The sequence below is a fragment of the Dreissena polymorpha genome, chromosome 5, assembly GCF_020536995.1.
Source record: "Dreissena polymorpha isolate Duluth1 chromosome 5, UMN_Dpol_1.0, whole genome shotgun sequence".
Lineage (NCBI taxonomy): Eukaryota > Metazoa > Mollusca > Bivalvia > Myida > Dreissenidae > Dreissena > Dreissena polymorpha.
Genome location: NC_068359.1, coordinates 6,502,844 through 6,520,294, shown reverse-complemented (window position 1 = coordinate 6,520,294; position 17,451 = coordinate 6,502,844). Strand labels below are relative to the sequence as shown.

The 17,451-nt window shown below is 39.0% G+C and overlaps 1 protein-coding gene across 1 annotated transcript in view; it reads left to right on the top strand.

Annotated features, from left to right (window-relative positions):
• The window catches only part of LOC127882377 (uncharacterized), a 21,303-nt gene extending 4,019 nt beyond the window's left edge, over positions 1-17,284 (top strand). Inside the window, exons 6-12 of the mRNA XM_052430976.1 lie at positions 1-181; positions 2,830-3,320; positions 3,618-3,809; positions 4,712-4,797; positions 12,923-12,979; positions 14,669-14,750; positions 17,107-17,284. The exon at positions 1-181 is cut by the window's left edge and continues 90 nt beyond it. Of these exons, the coding sequence (XP_052286936.1) occupies positions 1-181; positions 2,830-3,320; positions 3,618-3,809; positions 4,712-4,797; positions 12,923-12,979; positions 14,669-14,750; positions 17,107-17,231 (1,214 nt within the window). The 3' untranslated portion in view covers positions 17,232-17,284. The remainder of the gene's footprint in view (positions 182-2,829; positions 3,321-3,617; positions 3,810-4,711; positions 4,798-12,922; positions 12,980-14,668; positions 14,751-17,106) is intronic.
• Positions 17,285-17,451: the final 167 nt, after the last annotated feature.

Below are 17,451 nucleotides of genomic sequence, written 5' to 3'. Positions count from 1 at the left end.
ACGTCACTCTTGAAAGAACACCGGCACGCCGAGACGATCACCATAACCATGGACACAGCTCATGCCACTTCAACAGTCAACAAGGGCACCATAGCTACTGCCAATACAACGGCCATAATAGCAACCACAATGGCGGCAGTAACCACAATGGCGGCGGTTCATCTCATGGAAGCCATAACAAGTAGTGTTAAATTAAAATTATCAATATCACGGCCGTAAATCAGGGGGCAACCTCTTTTTGCTATGCATCGATAAATTAACCCATGCTACTTCCGATGTGGCGCTAAGGACCTGGTGTTTTGATATATCATGGATAATTCTATAGAGTGAGTAGGTTTATATGTGTTTGTCAATATGTATCGCCTTATCTTAACAAGAGCACCGCATAACGGGTGCCAACGCTCGGCTGCGAAAGCTTGTCAGAATTTTTTTAGAGGTCACAGTGACCTTGACCTTTCACCTTGTGACCCAAAATTGGGTGTGGCGTGTAGAACTCATAAAGGTGCATCCACGTATGAAGTTTCAAAGTTGTAGGTGGAAGCACTTTGATTTTAGAGCATATGTTAAAGTTTCATATTAGAGGTCACAGTGACCTTGACCTTTGATCTAGTGACCCAAAAATAAGTGTGGCGTGTAGAACTCATTAAGTTGCATGCACATATGAAGTTTCAAAGTTGTAGGTTGAAGCACTTTGATTTTAGAGCGAATGTTAAGGTTTATGTTAAAGTTTTATATTAGAGGTCACATAGACCTTGACCTTTGACCTAGTGACCCAAAAAATGGGTGTGGTGTGTAGAACTTATCAATATGCATCTACATATGAAGTTTCAAAGTTGTAGGTTGAAGCACTTTGATTTTAGAGCCAATGTTAAGGTTTTAGCACGACGCCTACGGCGGATGGCGGACGAGCTGGCTATGACAATAGCTCGGGTTTTCTCCGAAAACAGCCGAGCTAAAAATCAGGCAATGCAGTAAGATTCAGCGAAGATGTTTTCATCCACAAAAGTACAGACACATAAAATAACAACCCATTTGGAACGTGATGACCTAAATACGTTGTGGCATGGAGAAGTTTTTAACAGGAAGTCGATGTATTTTGCCTGAATGACGTGCATTTTGCCACCCAACGAAATCGCTAACAACATTAAACAATTGCTTTGAACATGTATTAGTTTTTTCCATGCAAATTAAGGTTTCTTGTCGATGTAATAGATAAAATGTTACTTTTTCAAAAGAGAAGAAGCCAATTTCGGGGGGGGGGGGGGGGGGAGCTAATTACAGAAGGTGGCGCAAATGCACATTTTGAGCTATTTTAATTTTCGATGCCGACCATACACTTTTGTGTCGTATTCCAGGTTGAGTTTTCGATATTTTTTTTTTTTGATTCGAACATAATTATATATAATTAAAAAAGCAAAGTCTACATTACTATGAACAAACATTTTTAAAAAGAGCATTTGAAGATTTCTGTCGATGAATATACAATATAACTGTAAAAGATCTTGATTATCAAAAAGGAAAACAATCAAAGCCGGAGCTATCCAATTTTTTGCAAATGTTAGTAGGAACAGACGACATAGTTTAGCCTATATTTCGTTGACCTTTGCCTTAAAGTAAATTAATCAATTGGAATAGGAGACAAAACTCATCGTTTCAAGCAGAAGTAACATCTTTTAATTATTTCGTGAATAATGTTTCTTTATAAGCACATTTGTTGGAGAAAAAATATTTTGACAATTTTGAGAATTGAATTGTTGGATTTATTGAATGTGACATATTTTGGGTTTATATCGTACATTATGTTGTTTATTCATGTTATTAACTTCTTAATTTAGTATGTTACACATATATTTACATATTTATTTTTTTAATAAAATGTGTATATGTTCTGTATAGATTCAAGTATTTGCGTAAAAAAAAAGAAATATGAAAAAGGAACATTATTTTTCAAATGTAAGTCATGTGATGATTCATTTATCGTGCATTGGCACCGCCTCCTGTCTTTTGCGCCACCGCCTTGGCATTGGGTCCATCTCTTTTGGATTTTTTATTTTATTTATTTGGTCTGTAGGAAGCAAATGTGTTTGTACATGCAGCGACTAGTGGATGTTGAACGCAATCGGTTGATGTCGTTCGCTAAATAATCGGGTGGACATTTGCTCGTCACACAGGCAAAAAACATCGATTTGCTTTCAAAAAACTGCACAATGCCACAACTTATAAAGGTCGCCGCGTTTCCAAACAGGTTGTGATTATGTTAAATTATGAGAAATATATGTGTTGCAAAAACATATAAAACATATAAACCCCGCTCACCCAGAAGAATTATCCGTGCAATTCTGGTCTTTATCGCAACCTCGGAAGTAGCAATGGCTAATTTATTAATGCTTCGCATATAAGAGATTTCGCCTATGATTAACGACCGTGAAAGTACCAAAACTTGCAAATTGTGTATTCTTTTTAACTGAACGTAAATGCTTTTTTGTTATTTTTTAGCCTATTTAGTAATCTTTGAACATTGAATTATTTAAGTCGAGAATGAAAACAATGAGTTTTTAAGCTGTTAATTGAGGACTCAATCAGTTCTTATATGTTATATAATACCTTAAAACAATTATATATAATGGCAAACTAATTGTACGACCAAAATTGAAATACTGTTTAAAGGTGCATTCACTTGCACGGAGGTGGTCTGATACGGATGGTATTTTCGTTAAGTTGAACTAGTATATATACTGCAACATTCGACAACTTAGTCAATAAGCGAGAGGTGACCTTAACACTTTAATATAAATAATGTTTTAATAACCATCACGCTTACAAACACAGCCCTGTCTCAACTGGACACTGCATGAGCAACCTTCACAACAATCACCATGGTTTCACGACCTCCCTGAACGCGCACTTCCATCACGGTCATCACGGACACTGCCACCTCTACTCCAATGGTGGTCATCTGCACCAGCATCAGGGAGCTTCCCTTAGCTACAACACCCAAACTAATCAACTGGAATTCCACGTCAGCACCCCAACGCGCAAATGGACTGTCCAAATCCAGATTAACCTCAATTTCGGTGTGACCCACCAAATCTCCACGTCGTGGCATCCGCAAACCGGTGCGCATGTAACGGTTAACAACAACCATGTTGGTTCCTGCGGTTTAGGACGGCCCCATGCAACGCCCCATAACCAGGTTGTCGATCTGCGATTGGGCGACGGGCACATTAACATAGCTGTGAATGTGAACATCAACATGTCTCTCTCAGCCCTTAACATGTTCCCGGCACCGACCTGTCAACTCCAGCAAGCTGGAATTAGTGGTAAATGGTTACCTGCTATTTCATTGTTAGAAGTTATTAAGTACTCATAGTAAAATAATTTGCGATAACACATTTCACGTTAAGGAATATCTCAAACAGATACTAAACTCCATTTTGAACAAACACGGATACATGATAACGTAAATGATACATGCAAATGAAAAGGAATAAGCTGTTCAGAAAATAAGAAACATACAGAGCACAGCTCAAAATACAGGTCATCAAACCAGAACAAATCATTTATTATTAAATACACAAATATATACATTTCATCATCTACCCGCTTACTTTGCATAGGCCCATACACACTGGCAGCTCCTCCTGCAACCCAGCCGACTCAACCAATAATGACGACAACACCTGCCCCTGCTACTACTGCCACCACCACAACTGCTGGTGCCACGACCCAAACGACGACGTTGCCTCCTGTCACTGCGACAACCACGCATGCGCCGACCACCTCAACAGCGACCACTCCGACTACCACAGGTAATGGAATGAATGAAATGGTATTAGTTTATATATTTTCTCCCATGAATTTCCTCCCTTTTGTTGATGAAGTTGTTAATGGGTTAATTATCCCAACGATCAACAGAAAATTTCTCATTTGGTCAAATCTTCAAACACAAAACACATAAATACAATACAATACACACAAAAAACACGTAAATAAAACAACAACATACAGCTGTTAGAAGCAAGCGTTCAAATTAACATAGATACTCGCATTTAATGAACTACGTTTGTGTCATTAAAAATTCAACGCGACTTCAAACACATAATTTTCTAAACTGTAAAACGTCGTGTGTGTTTAAGTCGATTGCTGATTAAAGTAGACACTAATGTATGCCTTTCAAACACGAAAACAGGGTCTTAAAGAACAATGGACAAAATACTATAAAACAATAAAAAAATTATTATATGTGGGTACATTTCTCCTTTTACAATTAAAGCTTTTTTAATAACCTACTAAAACGGTTATAATACTCTTAATTATTAAAGATTTATGTCAATAATGATTGGCTGTTAACTTCTATGGACATTTTTTTCTTGAACTTTAAAACGAAGTATTTAAATGCTTAAATATTTCGCAAATAAGTTAATACGTTGATACTTGTATTAGTCGTGTTCTGTAAAAACTGGGCTTAACGAATGTGCGTTAAATGTCGTTCTAGATTAGACTGTGCACCCCGCAAACGCTGTAAGAGAACGACAAAAATTATGATTTGACGGTATTTGTCCTTTGAATTAAGTCATGTCTTAGTGAAAATCAAGATTAGGCGGAAAGTGTTGTCCCTGATTAGACTATGCGGACAGTACAGACTAGTCTGGTTAGAAATTTAACGCATATGCAGTAATCCCAGATTTTCCAGAATGATATTTGTTCGCAGTTCTGAAGGGACCGGCTTGCTACGAGTATAGTTGGCAGCCGAGTATTGGGTCCGTGCAGACACAGACGCGGTGTGCACCAGGAGAGGTGAGCCCCTATCTAACACACTGTAATAACTATACCAGGAGAGGTGAGCCCCTATCTAACACACTGTAATAACTACAGGAGAGGTGAGCCCCTATCTAACACACTGTAATAACTATACCAGGAGAGGTGAGCTCCTATCTAACACACTGTAATAACACCAAGAGAGGTGAGCCCCTATCTAACTCACTGTAATAACTATACCAGCAGAGGTGAGCCCCTATCTAACACACTGTAATAACTACAGGAGAGGTGAGCCCCTATCTAACACACTGTAATAACTATAACAGGAGAGGTGAGCTCCTATCTAACACACTGTAATAACTACAAGAGAGGTGAGCCCCTATCTAACACACTGTAATAACTACAGGAGAGGTGAGCCCCTTTCTAACACACTGTAATAACTACTGGAGAGGTGAGCTCCTATCTAACACACTGTAATAACTACAAGATAGGTGAGCCCCTATCTAACACACTGTAAAAACTATACCAGGAGAGGTGAGCCCCTATCTAACACACTGTAATAACTACAAGAGAGGTGAGCCCCTATCTAACACACTGTAATAACTACAGGAGAGGTGAGCCCCTATCTAACACACTGTAATAAATATAACAGGAGAGGTGAGCCCCTATCTAACACACTGTAATAACTATAGCAGGAGAGGTGAGCCCCTATCTAACACACTGTAATAACTACAGGAGAGGTGAGTCCCTATCTAACACACTGTAATAACTATACCAGGAGAGGTGAGTCCCTATCTAACACTGTAATAACTACAGGAGAGATGAGTGCCTATCTAACACACTGTAATAACTACAAGAGAGGTGAGCCCCTATCTAACTCACTGTAATAACTACAAGAGAGGTGAGCCCTTATCTAACACACTGTAATAACTATACCAGGAGAGTAGCCCCTATCTAACACACTGTAATAACTACAAGAGAGATGAGCCCCTATCTAACACACTGTAATAACTACAGGAGAGGTGAGCCCCTATCTAACACACTGTAATAACTATACCAGGAGAGGTGAGCCCCTATCTAACACACTGTAATAACTATAGCAGGAGAGGTGAGCCCCTATCTAACACACTGTAATAACTATAGCAGAAGAGGTGAGCCCCTATCTAACACATTGTAATAACTATAGCAGGAGAGGTGAGCCAGAATCTAACACACTGTAATAACTACAAGAGAGGTAAGCCCATATCTAACACACTGTAATATCTATACCAGGAGAGGTGAGCCCCTATCTAACACACTGTAATAACTATACCGGGAGAGGTGAGCCCCTACCTAACACACTGTATTAACTATACCAGGAGAGATGAGCCCCTATCTAACACATTGTAATAACTATACCAGAAGAGGTGAGCCCCTATCTAACACACTGTAATAACTACAGGAGAGGTGAGCCCCTATCTAACACACTGTAATGACTATAGCAGGAGAGGTGAGTCCCTATCTAACACACTGTAATAACTACAGGAGAGGTGAGCCCCTATTTAACACACTGTTATAACTATAGCAGGAGAGGTGAGTCCCTATCTAACACACTGTAATAACTACAGGAGAGGTGAGCCCCTATCTAACACACTGTAATAACTATAGCAGGAAAGATGAGTCCCTATCAAATACACTGTAATAACTACAGGAGAGGTGAGCTCCTATCTAACACACTGTAATAACTACAGGAGAGGTGAGCCCCTATCTAACAGACTGTAATAACTATAGCATGAGAGGTGAGTCCCTATCCAACACACTGTAATAACTACAGGAGAGGTGAGCCCCTATCTAACACACTGTAATAACTATACCAGGAGAGGTGAGTCCCTATCTAACACACTGTAATAACTACAGGAGAGGTGAGCCCCTATCTAACACACTGTAATAACTACAAGAGAGGTGAGCCCCTACCTAACATACTGTAATAACTATACCAGGAGAGGTGAGCCCCTATCTAACACACTGTAAAAGAGGTGAGCCCCTATCTAACACACTGTAATAACTATAGCAGGAGAGGTGAGCCCCTATCTAACACACTGTAATAACTATACCAGGAAAGGTGAGCCCCTATCTAACACACTGTAATAACTATACCAAGAAAGGTGAGCCCCTATCTAACACACTGTAATAACTATATCAGGTGAGGTGAGCCCCTATCTAACACACTGTAATAACTACAGGAGAGGTGAGCCCCTATCTAACACACTGTAATAACTACAAAAGAGGTGAGCCCCTATCTAACACACTGTAAAAACTTTACCAGGAAAGTTGAGCCCCTATCTAACACACTGTAATAACTACAAGAGAGGTGAGTCCCTATCTAACACACTGTAATAACTACAGGAGAGGTGAGTCCCTATCTAACACACTGTAATAACTATACCAGGAGAGGTGAGTCCCTATCTCACACACTGTAATAACTATACCAGGAGAGATGAGTCCCTATCTTACACACTGGAATAACTATACCAGGAGAGGTGAGTCCCTATCTAACACACTGTAATAACTACAGGAGAGGTGAGCCCCTATCTAACACACTGTAATAACTACAGGAGAGGTGAGCCCCTATCTAACACACTGTAATAACTATACCAGGAGAGGTGAGCCCCTATCTAACACACTGTAATAACTATACCAGGAGAGGTGAGCCCCTATCCAACACACTGTAATAACTATACCAGGAGAGGTGAGCCCCTATCTAACACACTGTAATAACTATACCAGGAGAGGTGAGCCCCTATCTAACACACTGTAATAACTATACCAGAAAAGGTGAGCCCCTATCTAACACACTGTAATAACTATACCAGGAGAGGTGAGCCCCTATCTAACACACTGTAATAACTACAAGGGAGGTGAGCCCCTATTTAACACACTGTAATAACTATACCAGGAGAGATGAGCCCCTATCTAACACACTGTAATAACTATACCAGGAGAAGTGAGCCCTATCTAACACACTGTAATAACTATACCAGGAGAGATGAGCCCCTATCTAACATACTGTAATAACTATACCAGGAGAAGTGAGCCCCTATCTAACACACTGTAATAACTACAAGAGAGGTGAGCCCCTATCTAACTCACTGTAATAACTATACCAGGAGAGGTGAGCCCCTATCTAACTCACTGTAATAACTACAGGAGAGGTAAGCCCCTATCTAACACACTGTAATAACTACAGGAGAGGTGAGCCCCTATCTAACACACTGTAATAACTACAAGAGAGGTGAGCCCCTATCTAACTTCACTGTAATAACTACAGGAGAGGTGAGACCCTATCTAACACACTGTAATAACTACAAGAGAGGTGAGACCCTATCTAACTCACTGTAATAACTACAGGAGATGTGAGCCCCTATCTTACACACTGTAATAACTACAGGAGAGGTGAGCCCCTATCTAACTCACTGTAATAACTACAGGAGAGGTGAGCCCATATCTAACACACTGTAATAACTATAGCAGAAAAGGTGAGCCCCTATCTTACACACTGTAATAACTACAAGAGAGGTGAGACCCTATCTAACTCACTGTAATAACTACAGGAGATGTGAGCCCCTATCTTACACACTGTAATAACTACAGGAGAGGTGAGCCCCTATCTAACACACTGTAATAACTATACCAGGAGAGGTGAGCCCCTATCTAACACACTGTAATAACTACAGGAGAGGTGAGCCCCTATCTAACACACTGTAATAACTACAGGAGAGGTGAGCCCCTATCTAACACACTGTAATAACTATACCGGGAGAGGTGAGCCCCTATCTAACACACTGTAATAACTATGCCATGAGATGTGAGCCCCTATCTAACACACTGTAATAACTACAGGAGAGGTGAGCCCCTATCTAACTCACTGTTATAACTACAAGATAGGTGAGCCCCTATCTAACACACTGTAATAACTACAGGAGAGATGAGCCCCTATCTAACTCACTGTAATAACTATACCAGGAGAGGTGAGCCTCTATCTAACACACTGTAATAACTACAGGAGAGGTGAGTCCCTATCTAACACTTTGTAATAACTATACCAGGAGAGGTGAGCCCCTATCTAACACACTGTAATAACTATAGCAGGAGAGGTGAGCCCCTATCTAACACACTGTTATAACTATACCAGGAGAGGTGAGCCCCTATCTGACACACTGTAATAACTACAAGAGAGGTGAGCCACTATCTAACTCACTGTAATAACTACAGGAGAGGTGAGCCCCTATCTAACACACTGTAATAACTATACCAGGAGAGGTGAGCCCCTATCTAACACACTGTAATAACTACAGGAGAGGTGAGTCCCTATCTAACACACTGTAATAACTATACCAGGAGAGGTGAGCCCCTATCTAACACACTGTAATAACTACAGGAGAGGTGAGCCCCTATCTAACACACTGTAATAACTATAGCAGGAGAGGTGAGCCCCTATCTCACACACTGTAATAATTATACCAGGAGAGGTGAGCCCCTATCTAACACACTGTAATAAGTACAAGAGAGGTGAGCCCCTATCTAACACACTGTAATAACTACAGGAGAGGTGAGTCCCTATCTAACACACTGTAATAACTATACCAGGAGAGGTAAGCCCCTATCTAACACACTGTAATAACTACAGGAGTGGTGAGCCCCTATCTAACACACTGTAATAACTATAGCAGGAGAGGTGAGCCCCTATCTAACACACTGTAATAACTATACCAGGAGGGGTGAGTCCCTATCTAACACACTGTAATAACTACAAGAGAGGTGAGCCCCTATCTAACACACTGTAATAACTACAAGAGAGGTGAGCCCCTATCTAACTCACTGTAATAACTATACCAGGAGAGGTGAGCCCCTATCTAACTCACTGTAATAACTACAGGAGAGGTAAGCCCCTATCTAACACACTGTAATAACTACAGGAGAGGTGAGCCCCTATCTAACACACTGTAATAACTACAAGAGAGGTGAGCCCCTATCTAACACACTGTAATAACTACAAGAGAGGTGAGACCCTATCTAACTCACTGTAATAACTACAGGAGATGTGAGCCCCTATGTTACACACTGTAATAACTACAGGAGAGGTGAGCCCCTATCTAACTCACTGTAATAACTACAGGAGAGGTGAGCCCATATCTAACACACTGTAATAACTATAGCAGAAAAGGTGAGCCCCTATCTTACACACTGTAATAACTAGGGATGGCAAAATTATTCGAATATTCGATTGAATGGTCAGCATTCGAATAATAAAAATGATATTCGCATATTCGCATTTTTATCCAAACGTAATTTCACCAAAATTGAATGACTTGCGAACCGCCTGCTAAAAAGCAACCAAATCACCTGGGAGTAACATATTTGACGTGACGTTCTTCGTGTCAAACTGATAACGCGGCCCGTATCAGTGTTGATTGCGCAATGCAATATACACGCTCTAGGAAAGGCCCCGACTGTTGTTTGACAATGGGATGCCAATTAACGGTTTCAATTGACTGGCGAATAATAATTTAGTTTTGTGATCATAGTATGTACAGCCATTAAAATGTGTGAATTACTAAAATCGCGCAATGCAATATACTTACTATAAGAAAGGGCCCGAACTGTTGTTTGTCAATTAGGTACCAATTAAGGGCTTCAATTTTCTTGCGAATAATAATTTAGTTTTTGTGATCACAGTTTGAACAGACGTTTAAATATGTGAATTTCTCAAAAGTAACAGATGATATAAAAACAATCATCAAGGAATCTTAATTCAAATCTGAAAATGCCACCAACCCCTTCTGCAGTATGGAATACTGTACACGGTCTGCGGATAAGAAGACCGCAACGTGTAATGTGTGTAAATTTAGTTTTACATACGCGCGGTCTGCTACAAATCTGTGGAATCATTATAAAAATAAAATTATATGACACGATGTTTTTCATTCTATTTGTGCCCGATCACAATATCGGTCATAGAATTAGTCGCCAGCGATACAATATTTCAATAGCAACGTTAATAAGCAGCCTCGTATTAAGCAAACGGATATAACTTACAAACCAATGGAAATTAACACATAACAAGGTAAAATCAATCCAGCCGTTTTATGCGAATATTCGAATATTCGATTGAATGAATTTGCGAACATTCGAATACCGATATTGGTATTCGATGCCATCCCTAGTAATAACTATACCAGGAGAGGTGAGCCCCTATCTAACACACTGTAATAACTACAGGAGAGGTGAGCCCCTATCTAACACACTGTAATAACTACAGGAGAGGTGAGCCCCTATCTAACACACTGTAATAACTATACCGGGAGAGGTGAGCCCCTATCTAACACACTGTAATAACTATGCCAGGAGATGTGAGCCCCTATCTAACACACTGTAATAACTACAGGAGAGGTGAGCCCCTATCTAACTCACTGTTATAACTACAAGATAGGTGAGCCCCTATCTAACACACTGTAATAACTACAGGAGAGATGAGCCCCTATCTAACTCACTGTAATAACTATACCAGGAGAGGTGAGCCTCTATCTAACACACTGTAATAACTACAGGAGAGGTGAGTCCCTATCTAACACTTTGTAATAACTATACCAGGAGAGGTGAGCCCCTATCTAACACACTGTAATAACTATAGCAGGAGAGGTGAGCCCCTTTCTAACACACTGTTATAACTATACCAGGAGAGGTGAGCCCCTATCTGACACACTGTAATAACTACAAGAGAGGTGAGCCACTATCTAACTCACTGTAATAACTACAGGAGAGGTGAGCCCCTATCTAACACACTGTAATAACTATACCAGGAGAGGTGAGCCCCTATCTAACACACTGTAATAACTACAGGAGAAGTGAGTCCCTATCTAACACACTGTAATAACTATACCAGGAGAGGTGAGCCCCTATCTAACACACTGTAATAACTACAGGAGAGGTGAGCCCCTATCTAACACACTGTAATAACTATAGCAGGAGAGGTGAGCCCCTATCTCACACACTGTAATAATTATACCAGGAGAGGTGAGCCCCTATCTAACACACTGTAATAAGTACAAGAGAGGTGAGCCCCTATCTAACACACTGTAATAACTACAGGAGAGGTGAGTCCCTATCTAACACACTGTAATAACTATACCAGGAGAGGTAAGCCCCTATCTAACACACTGTAATAACTACAGGAGAGGTGAGCCCCTATCTAACACACTGTAATAACTATAGCAGGAGAGGTGAGCCCCTATCCAACACACTGTAATAACTATACCAAGAGGGGTGAGTCCCTATCTAACACACTGTAATAACTACAAGAGAGGTGAGCCCCTATCTAACACACTGTAATAACTACAAGAGAGGTGAGCCCCTATCTAACTCACTGTAATAACTACAAGAGAGGTGAGCCCCTATCTAACACACTGTAATAACTATAGCAGGAGAGGTGAGCCCCTATCTAACACACTGTAATAACTACAGGAGACGTGAGTCCCTATCTAACACACTGTTATAACTATACCAGGAGAGGTGAGCCCCTATCTAACACACTGTAATAACTATAGCATTACTTGTTATTTTACGACCCTAAGATCTGAATTGGCATTCAGATAGAGCGTTATTCTTTTTGTCAATGTTTTGCCTGTAAGGTACATGTATCGGCGATGGATTACTTGCCTAAAGTAGAAGTATAACGAATGTTAGTTTAATGTCTTTTCTGACAACTTTTCGTGAGTTTCATATTTTTATATTAAGACTTAAAAAGGAAATATTAGGCATTCATAAGTTTAATTATTAATGCACGCCTTTTACCAAACTTAACGTCTGGAAATTCTGCTCGTCAATAATGAGCCGTCAATGAGATGGTGTTAAGCTTCCTAAACTCGGATTTTTTTTATATCAATCAATGCACTTCCACCTGAATACAAATGATAAAAAACTATTCATGTTGGTAACACCACTATGATTATGTTAAACCACTAAGTACTTATGAATACTGGCGTAAAAGACTTTTTGACCATATTACATCGAACACACGTATATTCAATCTTCGTTGTCAACATATGATTCTACAATTATCGCCAATTTTGTTTGATGCGATATTGTTACAGGCAAAAGTTACATTTTTCTTGCATTTTGTTTAAAGGTGTGTGTCCTGTACAACGATCCGAAGGGATACACAGCGAAATGTATGAAGAAGGATGTAAGTTATTATATAAATGGACCGTGCTCTGTGAAAAGGAGTTTAATGCATGTGCGCAAAGTGCTGTCTCATACTAGCCCATGCAGTCCACAGAGTATTATCAGGGACAACATTTTCTTTTTTATGCCCTTCTTAGCAAAAGTTTCTTGGGTAGAGGTGTCCATGATTAGCCTGTACGGACTGCACATGCTAATCTGTGACACCACTTTACGCACATGCATTAAACCCCCTTTTCACAGAACACGGTCCAAATACTTTTTATTGGCATATATAATTATCACACCTGAACACATTATGCTCTTTACGGATGTTGTTATGTCAGTTGTCAGTTGTTTTTTCGTGCGTAAGTTCTCCCGCGTATTAACGATTTTTTTTTGCGCCTGAACCAATGGGCAGATTTGTTATTTCTTAACTGCACAAACATGATTATTGGCGACTCACGTTTAAAGGTGTAAAAATTGTTCCGGTATATTTTATATATAGGTCAACACAGCTAGATTTTGCAAATTACTAGAAAATTTTATTATTTAGCATATAACTTTGCAAATAGTTCGGTCTAAATCGTCAAGGCCAATGGGTGTTATATTTGGCATACAACATTGTATGGTAGTCTTATACAAAGTTTATTAAAAAAATGTCTCTGGGATAAAAATTCGCCCCGCCCGGGGTTAATTTGGAAAATATGATCGAATCTGGACATGACTTTATTTTCAAAGCCATCAGGCATCCTGATTCGAATACTTGTTCTTATGATATATATCCGAACTGATTACGGTATAATCGAAAAGTTCTTCACAACAATTCTATTGCGTCGGGCAAGATGAGAGGCTTTAGGCATTTGAGCATCTTTAAAAAACATCTTTACCATAAAATGTGTCGCGTTCTGAGAAAATTGGGCTAAATGCATGTGCGTAAAGTGTCGTCCCTGATTAGCCTGTGCAGTCCGCACAGGCTAATCAGGGACGACACTTTCCGCTAAAATTGGATGTTTGCTAAGAAGAGACTTCATTTAAACGAAAAATGACATAAAAGCGGAAAGTGTGGTCCCTGATTAGCCTGTGCGGACTGCACAGGCTAATCTGGGACGACACTTTACGCACATGCATTATGCCCAGTTCTCTTAGAACACGACTCAAATAATCATACGATATGCATTCTCAAGATCGGACTATATAGTAAAAAAGTAAATGACACAATGGCACAACACGACGAACCAAACTGCCTGAGCATGCAAAGGAAAGCGAAATCAACATTTGTCATTTGACTCCGGGGGTCTGCTGACAAAAACGTTGATTCCGCTGTAGTTGTGCGAAAAAGACAAGTATATGACTCTGAATGTCTGCAAATAATGACGGTTGTCATGGCGCGGAAGTTGTCGGAGAAAGGTGTGTCTTGTAGATTTCTATCGAGTTCAATTGGGATTTCACATATGAACATCCTCCGCAGAAAACTTGTCAGTTGGGTAATGGTGCAAAATAACGGAGATGTCTAGTTCCTGATAGTAAAATTTGTCTATAAATGCTCGGTATGCAACCAATACACTTAAGATCAGTCTGAGATATTTTAGGGTTAAGCGGCGAATCTAGCCCGCGATTTTTGCTTTCTGGAAGCAGTGTGTTGCTTCAACACCACATATAGATCCGTATGCGAGGCATGTTTAAGTGTCTAGGTGTCTTCATGTCATTGTAGTTGTGCGATGCGGGTAAGACTCTGGCCCCTGGGTCGTGCTGGGAATGCTGCGACAGCTACCTGTGTAACGACCATTGCTCAGGTAAAATCAATAAGTTCTAGGTCACCGTTTCGCGTGATTTTTATGGAAAAAATCGATGCTTAATAGAGCATGTAGAAATTATAGAAGCGTAAAATATTTTTGCGTTTGCTGTGTTGAAAAGTTGCATAATTATGCTTTGCATACTTTAAAATACATTATAAAGATATATAGTCTATGGCATTATCATAACATTACAAAAAAAGAGTAAAATAATGAAAATTGTTATAAGGTCATATAAATGCGGAAGTTTAAAAAATAATCTACATTATGCTGAGGAACTTTTAATTTAAATGTAAAAACAGCAATTTTAGATAATAAAGTTAACATATAAAGTTAGGCAACGTTTTTACGTCACATGTAGATAAGATGTTAATGTGAACTCATATATATGCTAAATGCAGTTATGTAGAAACACCACAGATATGTGGTCTCATTTCAATAATCTAACATGATATAAGAACAACTCTTCGGCCAGTATCAGTTGTAATTGTAATCGTATATCATATGCCTAAAAACAAAACTTAATCACTATTTTTTTGCTCACTTGAATCAAAGCGCCGACGGCATTGAACATCTATTGGCAAGATACAGAGAAATTTCTGCTTAAGTAAATATGAAAGGAACAATTGGCTGAATGTAAATGCTATCAACAAGAACAGTTTTTTGTTAAGGATAAGAACAAATAAATGATCAGAAACAAGAAACGATGAACTGTTGCAACAATCCTATTTAAATGGGACACTCAGAAACACGTTTCAAGGGAACTTGCCAGCAAGTAAATGCCCGGATATAAATGTTATTTCTGATTTGTTGGACGTTTTGATCATGCTTTTGTTTTAATTAGGAGAAAAATAGTTCTCTACATATCTATCCGGTATATGTTTATTGAAAAAACGAAGTGAATATTTTATAACTATAACAATCTCCGTTGAGATATGTGGACAAGATGGTAATTAACGTAATCATAACATCATTATAATTTTATAGCCTGAAAGACTTTTCATTCGGAAGCTTAGATCAAATATATTGCTTTGTTTTTCTGTTTTTTGTTTGTTTCTACTATCATAACTGTTACGATCGCTTTATTTTCATTTTTAGCAGAAAGGGACAATTCGTTGTTGTTGTTGTGTTTTTCTTGGTGTTTTATTTTACGACAACGATACTTACGCAAAATACTACATGAACGCTGTATTTTGGAGCACACGTTCTGAAAGTTTTAAACCTTAGCCGCCCCAAGTCTCAAGATAAATGTTTGACGCCAACAAGTTTAACGATATTACAACCTAACACAATCGTCAGTCGTCTGCAAGAAATAAAACAATTATTTATCCGTTGATTTTGTTGAAACACAATAAGATTCACCTTGTTATACACATAAGTTCATATATATATAGTATAGTAAGTATTTAGCAAAAATGTTAGGGACATAATGTACGGTTCCCTCAACCGAGCGTCCCCTGGTATTGATCATTTTGTTAACATTAAAAAACGAGACTCTCCTGATGACCAAACGCGCATGGTTTCAATTTTTTTAAATACTTTCATATACCAATGTTGCTCTTAAGAAGACTGGCCGATAGATCAGAGAGTAGTTAAATTGTAAAAACAATTTATACAAATATTTAGTTACTGTTTAAGTTGATATACACCTTGTTCTGGGAATAAAATGCTTAGTTTAGTTGACCTAAAGCTATGGTTATTCCGATGTGACGTCTCGATACGAGGTAGCCACGCGCATAGTGAATGATATTGCGGGTGTGTATGGAACTATCGGCATTGCGATAATAAATAATGTAAAAAAAAATTGGACATGGATTTGAATGGATTAAAATATTGTTTTGAAGGTTAATAGGTTATTGTTGCATTATTTGCATTAATTTAGAAATTAAGTTACTTGTTGCCTTAACTTAAGAGCTCGATACGCGATAACCAGAGGATTTTATTCGACTGATAGCATCTATGAAACAAGCGGTGAAACTGCGATAATTTAATCAAGCTATCGTTCCACTCCACGATTTAAAGGTTATTGTCCACATATTTTGACAATTATTAATTGTCATTGAATATGATTGCGTACAAATATTTCATGTGTTTAATAGTCTTAACTACTTATTTAGAAAGAAACAACGTTGAACCGGAGGCTCGGACGCACTGCGCCACGCAAAATGTAATGAAAGTCCGCGAAACATAACAACTATAGTTATCGTTATCTATATCGTTTGCCAATCTCCTGGCCTTTCCCGACCGCAATAACACGCACCTGACTGCGAGACGTGTTTCTTATTTTTATTACTATTCTCTATTGGTAAACTGCTAACAGACTAAAAATGATTCCAAAACATTAACTTCATTGTAGCCTCTTCAACTGCGACATGCGCAGACAAACCCGCCTGTCAAACTATGATTGCCACCGGATATGACGTATGCAGCGACACCAAGATGGCAGTCGACATTTGTAGCAAGACTTGCAAGATTTGCTAATTTCTATGAAAAGGTCCATAACCAAGCTTTACCTCAAATAAAAATATTCGCTTTGTTGCGTTCTTTATGTTTGTAGAGGTGAGTCATGTGCAATGACCCGAACGGATACACATCAAAATGTACAAACACGAATGCTTATAATTATTTATTGTTTTTAAATGTAACATATTACAATTGTATAATTAATATCATACAACAAACATAGATAAACGTTTTCGAA